General features: G+C 42.1%; 1 protein-coding gene across 1 annotated transcript in view; it reads right to left on the bottom strand.

Annotated features, from left to right (window-relative positions):
* LOC105353645 (uncharacterized) overlaps positions 1 to 21,423 on the bottom strand; it is a 71,154-nt gene that overhangs the window by 4,394 nt on the left and 45,337 nt on the right. The window contains exons 13-16 of the mRNA XM_011472914.4: positions 14,778 to 14,907; positions 14,651 to 14,683; positions 14,352 to 14,449; positions 7,088 to 7,171 (exon numbers count right to left, since the gene is read on the bottom strand). Coding sequence (XP_011471216.1) covers positions 7,088 to 7,171; positions 14,352 to 14,449; positions 14,651 to 14,683; positions 14,778 to 14,907 — 345 coding nt within the window. The remainder of the gene's footprint in view (positions 1 to 7,087; positions 7,172 to 14,351; positions 14,450 to 14,650; positions 14,684 to 14,777; positions 14,908 to 21,423) is intronic.

The following is a 21,423-nucleotide window of genomic DNA, read 5'->3' on the forward strand; positions in this document are numbered from 1 at the left end:
TATTTCTGTGTACTCAAATTATTGTGAATCAGGAACAGATGCAATACTGCAGTTTGAAAAAGCTTGTAGTTGTTACGTACAAACTATCATCTGCATGTCAAAAGTTTCATGCTCTGCTCCATTCTGATGCATCCACTTGTTGACAAATAGCTCCATGTGCGTCTTTGTTTTCCTCTTCTGAGCTGATATTTGGCTCAAAATGGTACAGCTGGATAGCTCTTATATTGCTTACCATTTTTGCTGCACTGGTAATGTTAGGTTGGAGTTGTGAGGGACAGTGAGATAGCGGGAGAGAGGGTAAACAAAGGGATGATGGGACATCAGCGGGGCTTACTTCCACCCTAACAATCCCACCTACGACTCAGAGGTAAATTTCTAATGGATTACTGCAACTCTACAGAAACTATGTCCTAAAAAAGATCATATTAAAAAAGATCACTGGGAACACTAGGTGATCAGAGTTTAAGGTGCTGCAAGGTGGATTTGGGTTGCTAGCTACACCTAGGAAATCCCTGCATTTCAGCTTTCATGAGCAAATTTTTTGCATCCATCCATCCATCCATCCATCCATCCATCCATCCATCTTCCTCTGCTTATCCGGGACCGGGTCGCGGGGGCAGCAGTCTAAGCAGAGATGCCCAGTCTTCCCTCGCCCCAGCCACTTCCTCGGGCGCTTCCAGGCAAGCCGAGAGAAATAGTCTCTCCAGTGTGTCCTGGGTCTTCTCCGGTGGGACATGCCCGGAACACCTCTCCAGGGAGACATCCAGGAGGCATCCAGACTAGATGCCCAAGCCACCTCAACTGGCTCCTTTCGATGTGGAGAAGAAGCGGTTCTACTCCGAGCTCTCCGCGGGTGACCGAGCTTCTCACCCTATCTCTAAGGGAGCACCCAGCCACCCTGCAGAGGAAGCTCATTTCAGCCGGTTGTACTCAGGACCTTGTTCTTTTGGTCATGACCAATAACTCATGACTATATTGGAACGAAGGTTGACTGGTAAATTGAGAGCTTTGCTTTTTGACTTAGCTCTCTCTTCACCACAACGGACCGATACAGCGACTGCATTACTACGGACGCCGCTCCGATCCACCTGTCAATCTCATCCCCATCTCGTGAACAAGACCCCAAGGTATTTAAACTCCTCCACCTGGGGCAGGGACACTCCACCCACCGAGAGTTGGAAAACTACCTTTCTCCGGTCGAAAACCATGGCCTCAGATTTAACGGTGCTGACCCTCCTCGGACTCAATGTCCCCAACCTCCCTCGGTACCTGTTTGAAGTTCTACCGGATGTGGGAGTTAAAGACTTCCCTAACAGAGAGCTCGGCCAGACGTTCCCAGCAGACCCTCACAGTACGTTTGGGTCTTCCAAGTCTTTCCGGCCTCCTTCCCCGCCAGCGAATCCAACTCACCACCAGGTGGTGACTGGTGGACAGCTCTTCCCCTCTCTTCACCCGAGTGTCCAAGACACAGGACCGAAGGTTGCCTGAAACAACTACAAAGTCGATCATTGACGTTCTGCCTAGGGTGTCCTGATGCCAGGTGTATTGATGGACACCCTTGAGCTCGAACATGGTGTTCGTTATGGACAAACAATGACGAGCACAGAAGTCCAATAACAAAACACCACTCGGGTTCAGATCAGGGGAGGCATTCTTACCAATCACGCCCCTCCATGCGTCACTGTCATTGCCCACGTGGCCATTGAAGTCCCCCAGGAGGATAATGGAGTCCCCCGTTGGGGCACTTTCCAGTACCCCTTCGAGAGACACCAAGAAGGTCTGGTACTCCAAACTGATGTTCGGCCCGTAAGCCGAAACCACAGTCAGAGACCTATCCCCCACCCAGAGGCGGAGGGACATGACCCTCTCGTCCACCGGGGTGAACTCCAACACTTGGCGGCTGAGCTCGGGGTTCACGAGTAAGCCCACACCAGCCCGCCGCCTCTCACTTTGAGAAACTCCACAATGGTAGAAAGTCCAACCCCTCTCTAAGGACTGAGTTTCAGAGCCCAGGCCATGTGTGGAGGTGAGCCTGACTATATCTAAACAGTATCTCTCAACCTCTCGCACCAGCTCAGGCTCCTTCCCTCCCAGATAGGTGACATTCCATGTCCCAAAAGCCAAGTTCCATGACCGGGGTTTGGGTCGCCGAGGCATCCGCCCTCGACTGCCACCCAAACCACATAGCACCGGCCCTTTTGAGGTCTCCTACGGGTGGTGGGCCCATAGGAGAGCGGTCCCACGTTGCTCCTTCAGGCTGGGCCCGACCGGGACCCGTGGGAAGAGCCCCGGTCCACAGGCGCTCACCTGCGAGCCCCAACCCCGGGCCTTGCTCCAGAGTGAGGCCTCTGTGACGCCAATCCGGGCGACGTAATCGGGTCCTTGTTCTCTTCTTTCATCAAAGGGTTCTGAACCGCTCTTTGTCTGGCTCATCACCCAGGACCTGTCTGCCATGGGAGACCTTACCAGGGGCTTAAGCCCCAGACAGCTTAGCTCCTGGGATCACTCGAGCTCTCAAACTCCCCCACCACGTTAAGGTGGCGGTTCACGGGGGAGAATTGTTTTGCATTTTCATTAAAAAATGAAGAGGAGATATTTTTGTATATATTTTTTTACTCTTTCTTAATGGGTCTGGCTGATTTGATGGTTGTCTTACTTTTTTCATGTATTTGTTTGAATTAGCTTGACTGCTGTGCTGCAAAGCACTAATGACTGTAGATGTGATGGTGTGTAAATAAATGTGCACAGCTAGACTGTAAGCAGAACTTTTCCTTGGTTGTAAATTCTGATGGATTTTTTTTTGTACCTGAAGGTCCAAGAGGGATTAGGATGTCTCCTTTCAAAATACTGCATTTATAAAGTACACACTAGCAGGACTTTATCTGAGGTGTTCAGTCTTTTAAATGGCTGCACAAGAAAATACTACTACTATGAGGCAGATTTAGTCACTTTGTGTTCAAGGTCACTCGCTTTTAGACACCTGGAGTACAATCTAGTCATTTCCTCTTTCTAAAAGCAGAACTGCAGCAATGGTGTTTCAAAAATGTTTTCCTCAATTATCTGAGCATCCTTGCATGCATTCAGATTCCAGCCTGCTACTGTGAAAGGTGATTTCTGCAGCCTAAAGCTCTGAGCATTTTCCCCGTCTGGCTGAGATTACTTCAATGTGGAAAGTCTATTAAACCTTTGGAACATTGATTAAAGTCTGATGATCAAACACTTCATGAGGATGTGAGTCCAGGCAGCTACAGCCAATCTCCGAAGATTGGGCCACGTAGGATGAGCTTCCGATTCATCACAAACATTTCTGGTTTTCAGGGTTCTGCAGTGTTTAATCAGTCTGGGTGTCTACAAAAGCTGCAGATGAGCTCAACCTTCATCCAAAACTGAGACAACAATGGACTAGTGCTTTTTATGGCTGATTTTCTTTTTATAGTACTTAAATACAGTCACCTTTCTAAAGGCGAGTGTGTGAAAACCAGTAGTTTCTTCCGGGTCATGGCGGCAGCAGTCTAAGCAAAGAGGCCCAGACTTCCATCTCCCTGGCTACTTCCTCCAGGTCCTCTGGGGGGACCCCAAGGCATTCCCAGGCCAGGGCAGCTGAGAGACATTGTCCCTCCAGTGTGTCCTGGGTCTTTACCAGGGCCACCGCCCAGTGAGACATGCCCAGAACACCTTTCCAGGGAGGTGTCCAGGAGGCACCCAGACTAGATGCCCGAGCCACCTCAACTGGCTCCCTTTGATGTGGAGGAGAAGCGGTTCTACTCCAAGCTTTCCGCAGGTGACCGAGCTTCTCATCCTATCTCCAAGGAGCACCCAGCCACCCTACGGAGGATGCTCATTTCAGCTGCTTCTATTCTAGACCTCGTTTTTTCGGTCACGACCCAGAGGTCATGACCATAGCTGGGTTTTGGAACAAAGATCGACCGGTAAATTGAGAGCTTTGCTTTCTGGCTGAGCTCTCTCGTCACCACAACGGACCGGTGCGACCGCCCAATGACGGGCCCCGCTCCAATCCACCTGTCCAGCTCACGCTCTGATCTTCCCTCACTCGTTACCAAGACCCCAAGATACTTGAACTCCTCCACCTGGGGCAGAGGCACTCCACCCACCCAGAGAGGGCAGACTACCTAACTTCCACTTTAACTGTCATGGCAGCAACTTCCCCGTTGCTGCTAATCGTCACTGATTTCCTCCACCTGTGCCTGCTCCTAAAAGATTCTGCCTCTGCCCTTCACTCTCCGCTGGATCGTTGCACTGCAAGCATTCAGTCAACTAATTTGCTCTGTTTATGCTGCCAGCTCGTCTACATGTTCTACTCGCCAATTAGCCTAACTTCCTGCTAACTTGCTAAGCCTGTGTTCCAGCCTCCGCTATCAGCTTCACACTGCTGCCGCCATTGTCTGCTCCTGCTTCCCTGCCACACCATCTTGCCCCAAGCCATCTCTGAAACTTTGCAACTGTTCCCAGAGACCCTTCTGAAGAGTATTATTTGGATTGTGAAATCAAAAGTCCTTGTGACTGAGCCTTAGGACCCTGAGTTTTACCAGGCTCTTACGAGCGTGCTTCTCCTTTCTGACCTCCGTGTGAGCAGCCACACCTCCTTCCATTTACTGTACTGACGACTCTCTTTTCCCTGCGGATAACTCTCCTCATCCCAGTAAGCCTTCCTCCTACTTTATATTCTGAATATTCCAAGTAATTTCCTTGTCACTAACCCTATCCTATCTTCTTAGCATCCGTGTATTGGCTGTGTGTCTCCAGTGCCTGGGGTCCTCAAAGTTCAAGAATAAATAAATCTGGTGTCTTGCACTCCTGAGTTTGTCCTACTTTTGGTCTCTGAAACAAAACATGTTCATCATAATTGACTAATTGCAGAGATATAAGCTTGTTTTTTGCTAATCGTGTTGATTTAATTTTATATTGTCTAGATTTTAAAAGGTACAGAGCACTCTGTCAAAATGTTTGAATGGGTGCTGTTATGAATACACAAACGTGGCTAAGGTGTAGCTGTTTCAGGCTTTTTTTTAATCAACGTGTTCCTTACAAGGTTGGGAGTCAGTGATGTTTTTTTAGAGGTATCAGTCTGTTCTTTTACATGTTAACAAAAAAAAAAGAGTACATCATTATTTCAAATGACTAATTATTCAAATGCAATGCATTATGGTCTGTCTTCACAAATCTAGTGGGCATTGATGTTTTTTCTCAGAATTCTGAGAAGTTTTTAGGAAATGTAGATTCGGAGAGGGGAGTAATGAATGAATTCGGAGATAGCTTTCGCCAAAAAGTTTTTACATTTACAAGATGATGGCCAATTGGAGTTAAGCAATCCTAAAAGAACCGACTAAAATACTAAAACTACTTAAATCCCACATAGAAACATTTAGAAAAGGACAAGGACAAGGACAATTTAGAGTAACCAAATAACCTATGAAGCATGTTTTTTGAAAGTGGGAGTCCCTGGAGAAAACCCACATATGCAAAGGGAGAACATGCAAACTCCACACAGAAAGGTCCCCCATTGATGTTCTGTTTCAGGTCCCCCAGGCAGGACTTGAAGCGGGGGCCTTCTTGCTGTGGCTGCGCCACCATCAAATTTCATGTATATTGAACTAAGATTCATGTAAAAACATTCAAACAGTAAATACAACAAACTTTTTTCTTAAAAGATACTAAAGCCTAGTTTCCACTGAACGGTCCGGTACGGTCCTGTTTAGAATGGTCCAGGCAAAACAGGAGAATGCTTGTACTCAAAGTTGGGCCGTCTCTGCACATGTGGGGTGAAGCCAACAACAACAATGGAGGTATGCAAAGTGTTTAATGTTTGAGAGAAGATTGCGGGCAGCAAATCTTCTAAAGAAGTCCTCCATGTTGCAGCCATAAACTCATACATGCAAATCAGTTTTATCAAAATAGTCAAACTAATTGAGGGGTAATTGACCAATCATATAAAATAATCAGTGAAGTAATCAAGAAACCAAATAATTGCTAGTTTCAACCCTACTTTGAGGCTTTCCACTCAACTGGGTTCATCCTTTTTTCTATTTTATTGACATTTGGGATAAAAATGGTTTTAAATGTCCTGTAGAAGTAGATCTGTAGGGCTCAGTAATGAGTAATTTTTCAGATAGTTACTCTCGGACTGGTTTAAGATCAGCGCAGCATTCTGACGTATGATACTATGGTTTTATACTCAAACACAGCAGTGAAGATGAGTAGACCTTCAATGGTGATGGATTGGTCACACACAGAAGATAATGAGAAAATGAACACTGCTTTTATCTCGATCATTTTTCGAAGAGACAGACAAAGCACTCGTTAAGATGTCATAAGACCGACTAATCTTGCCGAGTTAGTGAACGAAGAACACGTTCTCCTCCACGGAGATGGAAGACCACACGGGTACAAGTAGTCTCAATAAATTTGTCATCCATGACGGAGATGTGTTCTTCACTAGAGGTTTTTATGTCAAGGATAAACGCTCAGGTGAGCTCGGCTCTTAGGGACAATTTGACATGAAACTGCTATTTTCACGGAGCAGATCCCATCAAAAAGCACGTAAATCATGAATACTCCAAGCACAAATGAATCATGAGCTCATGCAGACATCTGAAGCACAAGGGAAGCTCACAGCACTCGTGTGTCTTTTTTTTCTCTTACAACAATTCTGTTGAATAAAAACGTCAGCCGACACGTCCTTTCTGTACTGCGACGGTTTCCAGTTTTGTCAAAACGACATGACGCTTTGAGAGTCACCGTGAACTTATTCCCATTCTCCTGTTGCTCCCAGCCAACTGAGCCTGACTAAACGATGAAAGAGATGGAGAATGGAATATTTTTGGGCACGCAAATCGGCTGAAAAGAAATGACGTCGAGGCCGCGGACCTGAACTGTGGCTGCAATTGATAAGCTTAAGGACACCTCAAACAAAAGAGGCAACCTTTTCCCTTTAAAATAACGCCACAGGTGCCCTCGCCGTGCAGAGGGTAATCTACAGTAGACACCGGCAGAGCATGGGTCGTAAGGTGGGGGCATTCAGCCTTGAAGCTGTACTATGGAGAAATTGAAATAATAACTCAGGGGTTACCAAGATGGCAGAGTAGAGTTTCTTCATTTCATCACATTTCTTCGTCAGCGAAGCCAAATCTACTTTGTACCTCTCAACCACCATCTGGAATGACAAGGAAGACAACAAAGAACATTTACATTTGTTTCGTAATTACTCTGATGAGAAAACAGTGGTCAACTTGTCACGTACATCTCACTGGATTGAGAACTTGGCTTTGTAATGTCTCTGCTGTGGTGTTTGTAATGCTAAGTCCACACCGGGCTCGGAAATGGGCGTTCAAGCAAACCTATGAAACGTCTATGTACACATGTGCATATGCGCATTTCGGCCTTTTGCAGTTAAAACTCTTGCGTTCATGCATTGCTATGCGAGTTCTTAAGTCCGTTTTCAGGTTCTACAAACAAAACACGTGGCCATTGAGCACGCTTTAAAAGTTAAATCAGTTAAACTTTGACCCAAAACACAGAAGAGACAACCAACTGAAAATTGATTATGGAGGTCTGCAGTTTGTTCCCAGCCAGAATTCTATGACAAGTTTTTCGTATTTCAGAACACATTTGTGAAAAAAAAAGCCTGGGGCAAGATTCATGACATTTGCACTGCTTTGACATTTCCCACCAATCCTCTTCCAATTCTGAGTACATGCGCTAGTATTGGATAGCCACTGTCCAGTATGAACATGGTATGGCAAAAGAGCATTGAAGAATGCCTGCTTAGCGCCTTTTTCAACGCCATTCACATTTCTGGGGTTCACCGGCGGCCATGGGGCAGAGGTATGAAGATTGCACTGAACCCCACTTTGCCTCTGGATGTCATAGGTTGTAGGCAGTAGAGCCACCATCACTGAGTTAATGTGTGTATGAATGAGTGACAGGGACTGGGACCTTGAAGAGCTTTGGGCCTTCAAATAAGGTAAAAAGGAGCTATAAGTCTATGCCATTTTCCATAAGCCATATATGGCTTGGGATCATTGCCTAGGTGACTATACGAATTGATTCACAAATCAAGATCAACAAATAAAACCAATTCTTTAGTATTTGATATATTGTGTCTCAATACTTGTTATATATGTGTGTCTTTGTAATGGATTTATGAAAATAAAATGATATGTATTTAATCGCCATAATTATATAGTCATCTAGAACAGGAGATCAAAATCAACAAAACATAACAGATAAAAACACAAAGATTTTGAAAGAAAGAAATGGTAACCATCACTTTAAACAGCGTCACACTCAAAAAAAATTCACTTAACTTCCTGACTAAATTCATCAGTAAACAAAACATGAGCATCACTGTTTTAATCACTGAACAACAAATATTTATATTTTTTTATTCAAATAGTCATAAATATATTTAAAACAAAATCATTTTTTTAAGAAATTGTTTGAGAAAACTGAACTTAAGTCTCATTTATTTTAACTGTAAAAACTCTTGATGGTTTTACTTTGGGAAGAAATACCTTCACCAACACAGTAGGGCATACGTTTAGTTAAGTTTAGTTTAGTTTAGTTTAGTTTAGTTTAGTTTAGTTTAGTTTAGTTTAGTTTTGTTTATATGTCCAAAATCCAACATTTTTATGCTATTTTAGAGCAATACTTACACTTGTGTAATTTAACTAGACTCTACTATATTTATAAAGATCACCAATTAGCCATTACAAAAACCACAAATACATTGTAATTTGGCTATTTCGCAGTTCATCATAATAGTTTTGCAGATTTTTACAAATGTCCTCTTTTTTTTATAGCAGTGCACTGCGTAGTGTGTTCTGATTGGCTGTTGGTCTTGTCAATCAATCTCTTCTGTCCTCTGTATCTTGTACAAAGCCTGTTTTCCCAAAGATCCACATTATTATTTAGGTTACTTAAAAAGTCCCTAAAAAATGTAATGTTTAGTGTCAGCATTTTTGCTTTATAATAACCTGTTAAGGAAAACTTCACTTTATTAAGAAGCTGTAGGAAGCAGCTGATGTGCAGAGCCCCCATTCTGCAGTGCACCCTTGGGCCCCAAAACTGCTAGAACCGCCTCTGCACAAATCATTTAGCCACTGACAAAACTGAAGGAAAAGAAAAGAGTGTTACAAAACTCTGCAAAAACTACAAAGTAGCACAAACCATTTAACAGCACAAAGTTGAGGGCTCTTTTAGACATTGGTACCTGTGGGGGTGGGGGTTCATACACTAGCAAGATTTAAAGAACAAAGGCAGTAAAAGGGGCTGTGGGACAAACTGCAAACAACAGCTGAATTCATATTGTTTTGTTGAACTTTGTGGGTTTCTTACCTCAAAGTCTTGTTTGAATTTTTAAGGGCCACAGTACACAAAGGCTTGTAACATCCTGCTGCACAAACGTAGCCTCATGGCTGTTCTGGGAACTGTCAGGAAACAAACTAATTGGCGAATGCCACTCCTTTCATTTTTCCGTGCGCTGCGACCTTGGTGGAAATTTTCATTGTTTTGGGGGAAGAGACAACTTACGGCTCAACGTTCCGGTTTACAGCATTTTCCTTTTTACAAGAAAAACTCCAAACTTTGACAAAACTCCAAGTTTTGTGTGGATGAAATGAAATAGAAGAATAAAAACAAGTTTCAAGTAATATGCATTTCAAAGACTTCCTGTTAGCTGCTTCTGCTACAGTCAATACGATAGAAAAGGATAAAAATAAAAACAAAAAACATAAAACTACAGATAGAGTTTGGGGATTTTAAAGCAAAGAAAACATGGGCAACGTCTCTTGCAGCGTTCAGCAGGCTCACACCGAGGAGGAGATTAACTGCGTGCGAGGGAGATGCAAATGAACGGCTTCATTATAACGGAGCCTCGCCAGAGCTGTGTGCTCAGCACAACATGGAACAAAACACCAGGGATGAGGCGTTTGACAGAAGGCCCGGTCCACTGCTGCACGACTTCAACATCCCATAATGCTCAGACTATTTTTTTTTCCTCTTTTTTTTATGTCTGTCTTCAGAAATTATTCAAGTTAAAGACGTTTTAAAGTTTTACCAGCAATCATGGGCTCATTTGTCAGCTGGTGACATTTCACAAATTGAATATTTTTGCACTCACTGGATGGATAAACAGCTGGAGCTTTGAGCTTCATTAATAATCAAAACTAGCAGCTGAAAGAAGGCTGTTTGAATTGGAGTTAACTTTCTATATATTTCAAATTCACATCTTGTCTGATCACCTTTCAAACAACAGCTAAGTGTTTAAATAATAAAGAATCACTTCCAAGGTTTTTTATTTCCAATTCTGGACTATTAAAAAGATATTTAGGTAAAATTATAATTTTCTTTTAGCTTATTAGGGTTGTTTCAGAAGTGCCGGTCTCCCCATCCTATAATGGTAGGGCGGTCAACCTCTGATCAGAAGATCAGCAGGTTCAATTCCAACCTTGCCCACCAAAATGTCAAAGTGTCCTTGGGCAAGACACTGAACCCTGCCTTGTATCTGGTGGAAAGTCGGTGTTCGGCAGCGGAGTGTGAAGGTGTGTGTGAATGGGTGAATGGGACTGTCACTGTTAAGCACTTTGCGCCGTCGAAGAAGGTAGAAAAGTGCTATACAAGTATACGCCATCTAAGTATGGCGTCACCGATTTTACGAAGCAAAAATCGAATCAATGCGACCATTTTATGACAACCATTTATGAACCCACTGTGTTCTGAAAATGTGGAAGGTTTATTAAAAAATACATTTAACACTTTTTTCACAAAAATTGGTCAAACGCAATGCATTGTGGTCTATATTCCCCAATAGTGAGCACCAATGCACACTGGTTTTTTCCGCAAATTTATGGAAAATTTCTAGGGCACTCAATTTTGGAATGGCATATTTGGACAGCGCTTTTTATAATGATTACGTATGTTTTTAATCTTTGCATTGTTATGTATTATGGTTTTAATGCATTTTCCTGTTTTGTGAAGCACTTTGAATGAATTTCTGTACAAATTGTGCTATACAAATAAACTTGTCTTGCCTTGCCACTACAGAATTGTAAACACACTATATAGTGCACTGTGTAGTGAGTAGTGACGGAATTTGAACACAGCCATAGACTCAAAAGCAACCACACTAAAACTTGATTCTGTCATGACCAGAAAATATTATGTGCATCTTAGAGGGACGAACCTTCATAGACCTTAGGCTACTTTCACACTGCGCATTCTTGAACACGTGTTTAGCATAGGGTGTTCACACTGGACACGCAGGGAGGGGCTTCTTCTTCTTTTCCTTTTTCTACTATTTAAATCAGATTTGTTCTTTCACAGCTCTATTGCGAAACATAAAAGACTTGGTGTCATGGAAATCTGGCTGAGCACAAACTCTTCTGTGTTCTATTTTCAATCGGTTAGCACGCCCGTGAATTAAAAAGGACACCATCTATACGTCACTACCAAATCCAAATCCCTGATTGGTCAAAGGTCAACTGGTTTACATTTCAACACCTTTCTGAACATTTTCTGTGGAGCCCAAAAATGGTTGTAGAAAGTTGCATAGAAACTTGGATAACAATGCGTGAACGCAAAAGTTTTGAACATGGAAATCCCAAAATTTATGTTTATAGACTTTTCATAGGAAGCAGTCGCTTGAACGCACATAGCCAAAGGCGGTGTGAAGGTAGTTTTACAAGGAGGGCTCCCAAAGCATGAAGAATCTTCACCACACTTTGTGCATCTTCCTGATTTCTATCTGTCCCTGCACTTCTGCCCTGCTGATAACCTGGATAAGATGTGCTCAATCAGTCAGAATGAGGTAGACACCTGAGTCAGGTATTTAGCAGAAAGCAGTGCAGACAGATCTAGATAACAGGCTGGGTGGTGGATCATAAGGACCAAGGTTAGGCAGGTCTAGAAAAGCTACATTTTTATAAGCATTGGCCAAAAAAAGAACAAAACATCATCCAAATATTATATTGCATTCACAAATCCAATTAGTACTGGATTTAAGTAAAACTACATTCATGTCAGGCACAACAGACACCTGCAACGATAACATAGATCTTTCAGCCTGTTTCACACTATGAACCCAAACACCCTCCCATCACTGGGATTGATGTATTTTGGCCAAAAAATACGCAAACAAACTTTAAGACAAGACAACATTACTTGATTGTGAAATTATGGCGGCTGGGTTCTGCTTGGACACAATAATACAAACTAACATAAAGCCACTTTTCTTACAACAGAATCAGCTGATTAACGTTGATTTTGGAAACACGTCACTACTGTAAAGTGATAAATATCTGGCTGCTTTTCTTCGTGTTAGAATCCGTTGGAATTACATAAATTGCGCAAACGGTTGAAGAGTTACGGTTGTTCATATAAACTCTGAAGCTGAAGCTCCTGTGTAAAGGGGTTTAAGCTACTTTTACATTGAACAACATTTGGGCAGCAGGGGCAAAAGCTTAAATCTTAAGGCAATACCTTGAGTGATGTTGACACGTTTTGAGTATCAGGTGGGGCGCAGTGGTCTGGCAGCAGCATGTTTCGGACGTTTTGTAGAATAAATTTCGCGTCAACCAATCAGGGACTCAGTTTTGGTCCGTGGCATGTTGATGAAACCGGCTAAAACCAACATGGAGGACTAACTGATCTGTGCCGTTTGTTCTTCTACCAAACTTTTTGATATTTTTCTTTTTTATATCGAGACAAATATAAAAAGTTCCTCTACTTGTATTGTTGTTTTTTCGCTCCTCGGTCTAACACGGAACAGCAAGTCATGAAACTGGGTCACTCAGAGACGGAAGTAACGCTGGAAGCGGCCGTCATTCAGACGCAGTTCTTCAAGTTCTTTAAATAAATCAGGGGTCGGGAACCTTTTTGGCCAAGAGAGCCATAAACGCCACATATTTTTAAATGTAATTTCGAAAGAGCCATACAATAATGTAGTGTCCCTTTCCCACACTGAGGCACGGAGACTTAACCTCTTTTAGGGTTGTCTATTCTGGTTACTGCAGACCGCAACAAACGCCGTACAATTAATTCAGCAACTCCTGAATCTCTCCCGCCGAGGCGAGACGAGAGAGAGCGCTTCTCCCAACTTTATATTCGCTCCTGCCGCTCCAGCCCTCCCATTTCCCTTATTCGGCCCATAGCTGAACCCCATTGATCCACATTAATTAATTGACAACAGGCTGAGCGACAGAACTGATGGCCAGTCAGATCTCTGCTTGATGCGTTTAATGAACTCCAGAACTTTTAACGCGGCCCAACAGCCAAGTTAAACTCAGTCCGCGACAATATGTTTAAAACTAAATATACAAATGAATGTGTACATTTGATGTAATTTCAACATTTTTAAAGTACAATAAGTCTGTGGATTCTTTTTAATAACATTGTTATGCTGTTGCTAATAAATGATGAGTATTTCTCGTGGTAGTTCTGCTGATGGTCTGGTTGATACGTGGTGAGTTTCTGCTTCGTTCAGGCGTTGAGACTTTAAACGTGATCGTAGGTCTGACTGTTCTGTAGATGTGAGACAGACTGATCACATGCAGACCTGGAGCCAAACACACACTCACACGCTGCAGTGAGTGACGGGCAGCGGGTTTTACGTATTTACAATCCCTGCGCGGTTCACCTTATTGGCCGTGCCCCCCACCCCCTCTGCTTTCTTCCTCACACATCCCGTCCCCGCAACTGCGCGCTCTTTCTCAGAGACGTGAGCGCGCAGTTTTAGGCACGGCAATTCACAGGTTTCCAGCTGGTACAAACTCTGTGAAATAATAGATAATAGTAACTGATAGTGCTGGTGTAGATTTTGTTCTCCAAGCACCGCTACTACTGCGCGCCTCTGGCATCGCATCGCGCCAGACAAGGACTGGTCTAATGAAAAAAAAAAAAGTATATTTAAAGATTTGTCTGCGAGCCACATGTGACCATCAAAAGAGCCATATATGGCTCGCGAGCCATAGGTTACCGACCCCTGAAATAAATTAACCCAATCTCTCAACATCATCCGTGTTTTACATGCATTGTAACTGATCCTTATGATCCACCACCCAGCCTGTTATCTAGATCTGTCTGCACTTTTTGTAAAACTACCTTCATGCATCACTATATGCTTCCATATAGTGATGTGGCAAAAAACTTTAGACAGTAGCTTTCCCTACTCACATCAGACATGTCAAGTGGTGAATTTGGTGCATAATTAGGAGTGAACGCAGCATAATGAAATGCTCCCTCTTTTGGTTTTTCCACATTCACCTGTTTTCCTAAATGTTTGTTTGGAAGATTTTAAAGCAGTAAAGAAATAAATCGCCAAGCTTTTACTTCCTCACCTCCAAGTCTTTTTGAAAAGTGGAGTGACGAGCTCCACCACTTCTTTTCTTGGATGCTTTTTTAAACTGTTTGACTTTCTGCAGCTCGTTCTTCAGCACTGGAAAACACACACAAACACACTTTGAGGACAGTTTGTGGCTGTGAAACTTGCATAAAATAAAAATCTAAAACAATAAGTTTGGAGCTTCTGTTTCACAGACTAGAACATTGCAGTTTTTTTTCGATGAATCAATTGCATCAATTTTATCACATGTCGGAACACTATTTTTGGTGCAGTGATGAACTGGGATTTACTCACCATCAACTTCTGCGATCAAGCCTTTGATGGAAGCTTTCCAAAAACAAGAGAAACAGAAAAATAACAGTCACATACAGAAAATCTACCTTTTCTTTTTCAGAGTTGATTAATATTGATGCGCACCAACCTCCAGGGACAGTTTCAAATTCTGCCAACTCCTGGGTAAACGAGGCCAAGCAGGGCTCATGCAACATGATCTGCTCCACAAGTGCATGGAGTAAGGTGAACTTCATGTTTTTGCCACGTAGCTGGGAGAGCTGGGAACACAGGAGATGCAAAGTCATGAAAGACTTCAAAGACTTTCAAACCTAAGGTACGTTTTTGTCTATGCCAGGAAGCCGGTTTCTCAACGTTCGATAGAGAAAAAGAGACTGGGTTAAAATTTAAAATTTTTGCAATGTTAATAAAGATTCTTTTTTATCAGCTATTTGGTTTAAAATGTGAAACTTTTGACACACCGTTCCATTCATCATCAATCTCAGATGGTCCAGAAATATAACTTACATTTTTTTGGGCAAGAGCCAAGTTGCTGTATAAGAAAATTAATGAGATCTTTTAAAAGCTGGTTTGAAGACAAAATTTTAAAGTCCTTCAAAACCTCCAGGTACATGTATGTATTGTACTGACCAAACAGTTGACCGACACCAGCAAAAGATTTGGAAACTCTTCACTGCACCTCAAAAAATATGTTTTTTGTACCTCTACTTTACTGAACTCTACTTTCATGTACTTTATTTTTCTGGACTGTACTACTCTGTACTCTACTTTCCTGTACCTACACTTTTCTTTACTTCATTTTTCTGTCCTCAACTTTTCTGTACTCATCTGTCCTGTACCTCTACCTTTCTGTATCTCTACTTGCCTGTACTCTACTATCCTGTACCGTACTTTCAGGTATCTCTACTTTCCTGTACCTATACTTTTCTGTACTCCACTTTTCTGTACTATACTTTCCTGTACTCTACTGCCCTGTTCCTCTACTTTGCTGTACCTCTACTTTCATATACAGTACCTCTACTTTCCTGTACTTTATTTCCTGTTCCTCTACTTTCCTGTACCTTCACCTTACTGTACTCTACTTTGTGTACCTCTGCTTTCCTGTACTTAAATTTCCTGTACCTCTACTTTCATCGACCTCTACTTTCCTGTACTCTACTTTTTTCCTGCAGACTTCAGGAACATCATTTCCTTGAAAACATCTTCTGATCTTTTGGTTCAAGAGTACGGTAGGTCATAGGCCACTTAGTGAGTCTGTTGAACAAAAATGTTCTTGAAGTTTTTTTAGGGGGAGGTTGCTAGCTAGAGGTTGCTACCTTGTACAATATGCAGGAGTGAGTAAAGGTAAAGTAGGTGTACCATAGGCATGTGGTACAGATTTTTGATTTTTTTTAATCCACCCCTCTGATCCTGTGGACTGCACCAGGATCCCGTAGGGGCTGTTTACGTGATAAATTGGTGCTCCTTGCGTGCCCTGTACAGATTTGCCCTTGTAGTGTGGGGGCAATGTACAACAGCGTCCCTCGCACGTCGTAAGTGCGTGCCACTTACATTACCCTTACAAAATACTTCACAATACACCTTCCACATGCACAACAATTGTACGTTCTATTTGCAATGAGCTTTGAGGGAAATGCAAGACACACCTGTGCTCTTGTTAAGTGACAGCTACCCCTATCTACAGCTCTCCATGGGCCTAGACAACCCAAGAACCTGAAGCACCTGTATATGTCCATGTGACTGTCTGGACTGCCTTTACGCCAGGATATCAATGACCATCAGGTCTAAGTTAATGCAAAGACTGCTCCAACTAAGTGGTAAATAGCCTTGCTCAATCTTTATCCTAGTCTAACATGTTTGTCTTTTGCTTGAACAGTTTTAAAGCAATCAGCTATTTCTCAAACACAAAATCTTGTGATTTCATCAACTGTTGGTTGTAATCATCAAACCAAAATAAACCAATGCTTGAGGAATATCAAACACATCAGAGTTGAACTTTTTAAGAAGAATTCCTATCATGTATTTGATAATATCTACTTACCATAGTTTCTGCACTGTGGGGCGCACCATATCGTAGCATGCACTAACAGTGAAGGTCTATTTTCAAATGTTTGTCAGAGGCACTGAACTATGAGAGGCATTAATTGAAAAAAAAGTCATAGTTAAGTCCATCAGAAACAAAGACTTTAACTGCCTTGACAGTAACTTTAGAACTTAGCACTTTAGCATAATAACCATACCTGTAACTCCCAACCTTGTTTGCGACACATGCAAACTGGTTGATAACGCCAAAACAAACAATACTATGACAACGCTAACTCCTAACCTTGTTACTAACACATAGAAAATACAGTCCAACAGTGCCACACGTTAGCCACATTAGCATATTAACAAAACCTGTAATTCCCGACCTTTTTTTCTAAAACGTGTAAAAAAGACTGATACACCTAAAACAAACATCATTGTGACTAAGCTAACTCCCGACTTTGTTAGGAACATGTAAAAAATACAACTATCCGACAGCAGTTCATGTTAGCCACATTAGCGTACTCATAATAACACCCAGCCAAACATTTTGATGTCAGTAAGCACAACCAGAATTATTTTTGTAAGCCGCAGTGTGTAAGACACGCTGCCATTAAAAATAAAAATAAGGCTTTCATGTGCGCCTTATATTGAGGAAAATACAGTAATTAGAGGTCCAACTGGGAATTGCATAAAACATAACACATACTAAATCATTATTTATTCAGCATACATCACTGGTGAGAAAACTGTTTTAAAATGCAGTGGGAAGGGCTTCAGCTGTGCAGCGGCATTGTTTAGGGAATCCTTATAAAATATACATTAAAAAATTAAATGCTCTAGATTTTGATAAATATATTTACAATATCCCTTTTAAAGGATGCTATTTTTTTTTCCAGAAAGGACTACATTTCAAATAATTGAAATTCTAAAAAGGAACTTGTTTAATCCTTAACAGACTCTCATAGCTTTTTCTAGGTGAAGCTGTTTACCATTTGAAGCCTCTGAGGGGATGCTGGGAGTATCGACGTTCACGAAGACTAATAGAAGAAGAAGAAAAGGACAGATCTCCAATAACCTTGACGCATTTTTCTTGAAAGCAGTCGGGCGTTAATTTGAAGAGACTCTGACTGGAGCGGCAACAGTTTATTCTTCTCAATTAGATGTGGAGACACCTCTAAGGGAGCTCGCAGGTCTCAGCTTCATTTAATGAAACAGAGGACGCTTTGCTTCATGACCTCCCAGCAGGAAGAGTCGAACTCAAAAAAAGACATTCAGGGCATGTGAGAGAAGACAACAAGCCATTTGGGGTGAATAGCAATCAAGATTCAAAGTTTCTACTTTCTGCTGAAGAGTTGGATGTTAATTGTTGGATGAATGTTTTCCTTTACGCTCAACATTTTTGATCCTCAAAAACAGGCACTGTTAAGCCATGTTCACACTGCACTCTGCAGTTTTCAAACAACAACTTCCAATGAGAAGTCTATGTGAAATTGCACAAATGTGTGTTTTGGGCTTCCACGTTCAAAACTATCGGGTTCACGCATAGTTACAGACATTTTTACAGTAAGACCATTTTCACGCTCTACGTACAAAACGCGGGGTCATAGAACGCATGTTAAAAGTTAAACAATGTCTAACTTTGACCAATCAGATTTGATGATTAAATATGAATGGCCTCCTTTTTAATTTACAGAAGTGCCAACCATTCGAAAATTCATCAAGGAAAATAAATTCACAACTGTGGTTTGTTCCCAGTCTGATTTATATGACACCAAGCATGGAGCAAAATTCACTTGATTTGCACCGTTTCGACATTTCGCACCAAGCCTCTTCCAACTGTAGGTGGCAAACATGCGCATGTAAACAGTAGAAAAAGAAGAAGCCCCTACCTGTTTGTCCAGTGTGAACACTGTGAAGTAAATCTGTGTTAAACACACATGACATGCCCAGTGCAAATGTAGCTTTAGGATTTTCTAATTTAACTCTAAAATTTCCCTTTGAAAGGAAGCAGTTTTCCTTAAAGGAGGTGAAAAATGGCATCCAGCATGAAAACATCTACGTAAACTTATCTCAATTTTGATTTAAAAAATCCTTCTTCACTCCTTCTTCATATTAGATTTACAACCCGACTAATGAAAGAACCAAAGTCGCTCGGTTGGGAAAACGGATCCAGGTTAGCTAAAAATACATCCCCTTCAGCAAAGTAACAAACCTAAAAAAGTGAGAGCCGGTGCGTTGCAGTGTGGGATAATGGGTCCTGACAGAGCGTCAGAATGTGACGGGTTGAATTTGAGGCTGAGCTCTCTCCACGGAGAGAAAACTTCAGTTTGCAGGAGTGTGCAGTGATGACTTGGCTAAATTTTTTAACCCAAAATACATCACATTAGAGTTCATAAAACCGCTGTCGACCTGGTAGAAATAGTTTGTATTCTTTGAGCAGAAGCCATAATGGCGCTCACACCTTTCTGTAAAGCTGAGAAGTGACAAAACACGGTAATAAAATGAGTCAATTATTATATAACAAGGAAGCAAATACTTCTCTCTGAGATTTTATTGCACTTAACTTTTTTTTTTTTAGATTGTGAGCAGTAATTAAACATGTATTTTTGAGCCTCAAAGACCCATTTTCTCCTTTATGTCAACAGACAATCTGACTTAAACAACAATCTGCAGATATAGCCTTTAGTGTATTTTTTTGTTTTTTGTTTAATGATCTGAATCATGTGTGACAAAGGTGAAAACAAATCCTCAGGATAAACATATTGTTGCGACCTGGGGGTTAGCCTCGCCTTCACCCCCTAAGACTCATGGGAAGTGGGGAATCTTGATGTGAAAACCATGAGTGAGAGGGCTGGAAGCAGAAGTGACCTCCATGCTGTTAGGCTGTTTGTGTGTTCAAATAAATGGGTGTTTATGCTGAAAAGGAGACTTTGCTTCTCTGCCAACTTCTTCCTCAATGAGACTGTCTGGGGTCATGTGGTAAATGGGGCACAGACAGTTCTTCAACGAAGCTGCTACATTAGCAGCTCTGTTGTAGTGACATAGCAGCTGGAACATTACAATATTTGATTTATAACACTGTAATTGTTTAGAGTGTGTTGTTTTCCTGCTCTGGCCGCCCACCCAGGAATTCTTATGCAATTATTTCTTACTATGACAACATATTTTTTTCAAAAGCTGTTTAGAATTGGTTCAGGCTGCTAGACCAACGGCAGGCCGTTCCAGGTAAGAATAAAGGGGATCGCTGTACCATGTAAGAAGCAAGTTATTTGATCCCGAAAAGAGGTTTTGACTCTTTAAAGTGATGTCACAGTGAAATCACAGGGTCAGTTAAATGTGTGCTAAAACACATAACAGAGAATGCTGTCCATAGTAAGTTCTGTAGCTTTGCTGAAAACATGTAGCAAGAATTAGTCAACCATGGGGATGACAGACAGTAAGCAGCTGCTCCAGTTAAAGACCAACTCTAATGAAAATTAGGTTTATGGGTTTTTTAACACGTTCTTGTGGCATTATTCTTATAATGGAGAACAAATACATATAGAAAATTAAGCTAAAAATTACATTTCTGAGTATTTATCCATTCAAATTATTGTGAATCTGGAGCAGATTTTAAAAAAAGGCATTTGAAAGAGAGCTTTTATGTGATGTGGAAAATGTGCCGCGCGAACCACAACCTCCCTCCTGCTCCATTCTGATGCAGACAAATATATCCATGTACTTCGTTGTTTTCCTTGCCTGAGCTGAAATCTGGATCAAAAGCGTACGGCTGGATAGCTCCAATATTTCTTGCCATTTTTGTTGTACCGCTAATGTTATGTTGGGGAGGTGGGGTGTAAGCTAACGGTAAACATAGAGCTCCCAACAACGGGAAGAAAAAGGGGGCTTGGTCCAACCCACAATTCAGAGGTGAAATTCTAAAGAACTCTTGCCGTTCTGCAGAAACACTGCGATTCCCACGGCGGAGGCGGCAAGTTTCAATGTTAAGTCAATGTACAGACGCGATCTGAGGTCCTGTAGCGCGATTTAAGCTGCTGACACGAAGGGGCGAATTGGGTGGCACAGAGTTTACAAGAAATCTGGACTCTGGGGTGGTCTCTATAGGTAGCATCAACCAATCAGGGACTCAACTTTGGTCATGTGACGGTTTCAGTGACGGTGGTTAGAAAACACATCCAATGTAGTGAATCGATTCAAAGTTCTGAACTTTTCTTAACACCTGTATTACCTTCGGAGCAGAGGGGTTTCAGAAACCCGTCTCGGCTACTGTTGGGCAAAGGCGGGTACACCCTAGACAGTCTGTCAAAGGACCCGTGGAGCTGAACAATTGATTTCGCCATACGGCTCCCTGATTTTATTCTTGTTTTTATTGTTTCCCTCTCAGGTTAATGCGGGACAGCAGACGGAAACAACGCAAAAGCGGCCATCTTTCAGACACAGCAGTGTTCGGTGTAAACCCAGCATCACAGTTTCATTTTTTGTCTCGTTGTTCATCAAGCAGCTAAAAAATTCTGTCGTCCGGGCGGCGGTTGTTCCCTGCCTGTTCCCGTGTTGCGTTGGGGGAATTCCGGCTGCCGCTGCTGCTGCGGCGGGGGTCTGGGTGTGGGGGTGGCTGGGCGCTCCTCCTCCTTCTTTTCACATTCCACCATCCATTTTAGAAGAACATAAACACTCACCTGAGCACAGGTGTTAGCTCACCTTTGCACTAATAGTTTGCATGATTGAATGAATGAAATATTTCACACTAG

Source organism: Oryzias latipes, chromosome 7 (genome assembly GCF_053564925.1).
Source record: "Oryzias latipes strain Hd-rR chromosome 7, Olatipes_Hd-rR_3.1".
Taxonomy (NCBI): domain Eukaryota; kingdom Metazoa; phylum Chordata; class Actinopteri; order Beloniformes; family Adrianichthyidae; genus Oryzias; species Oryzias latipes.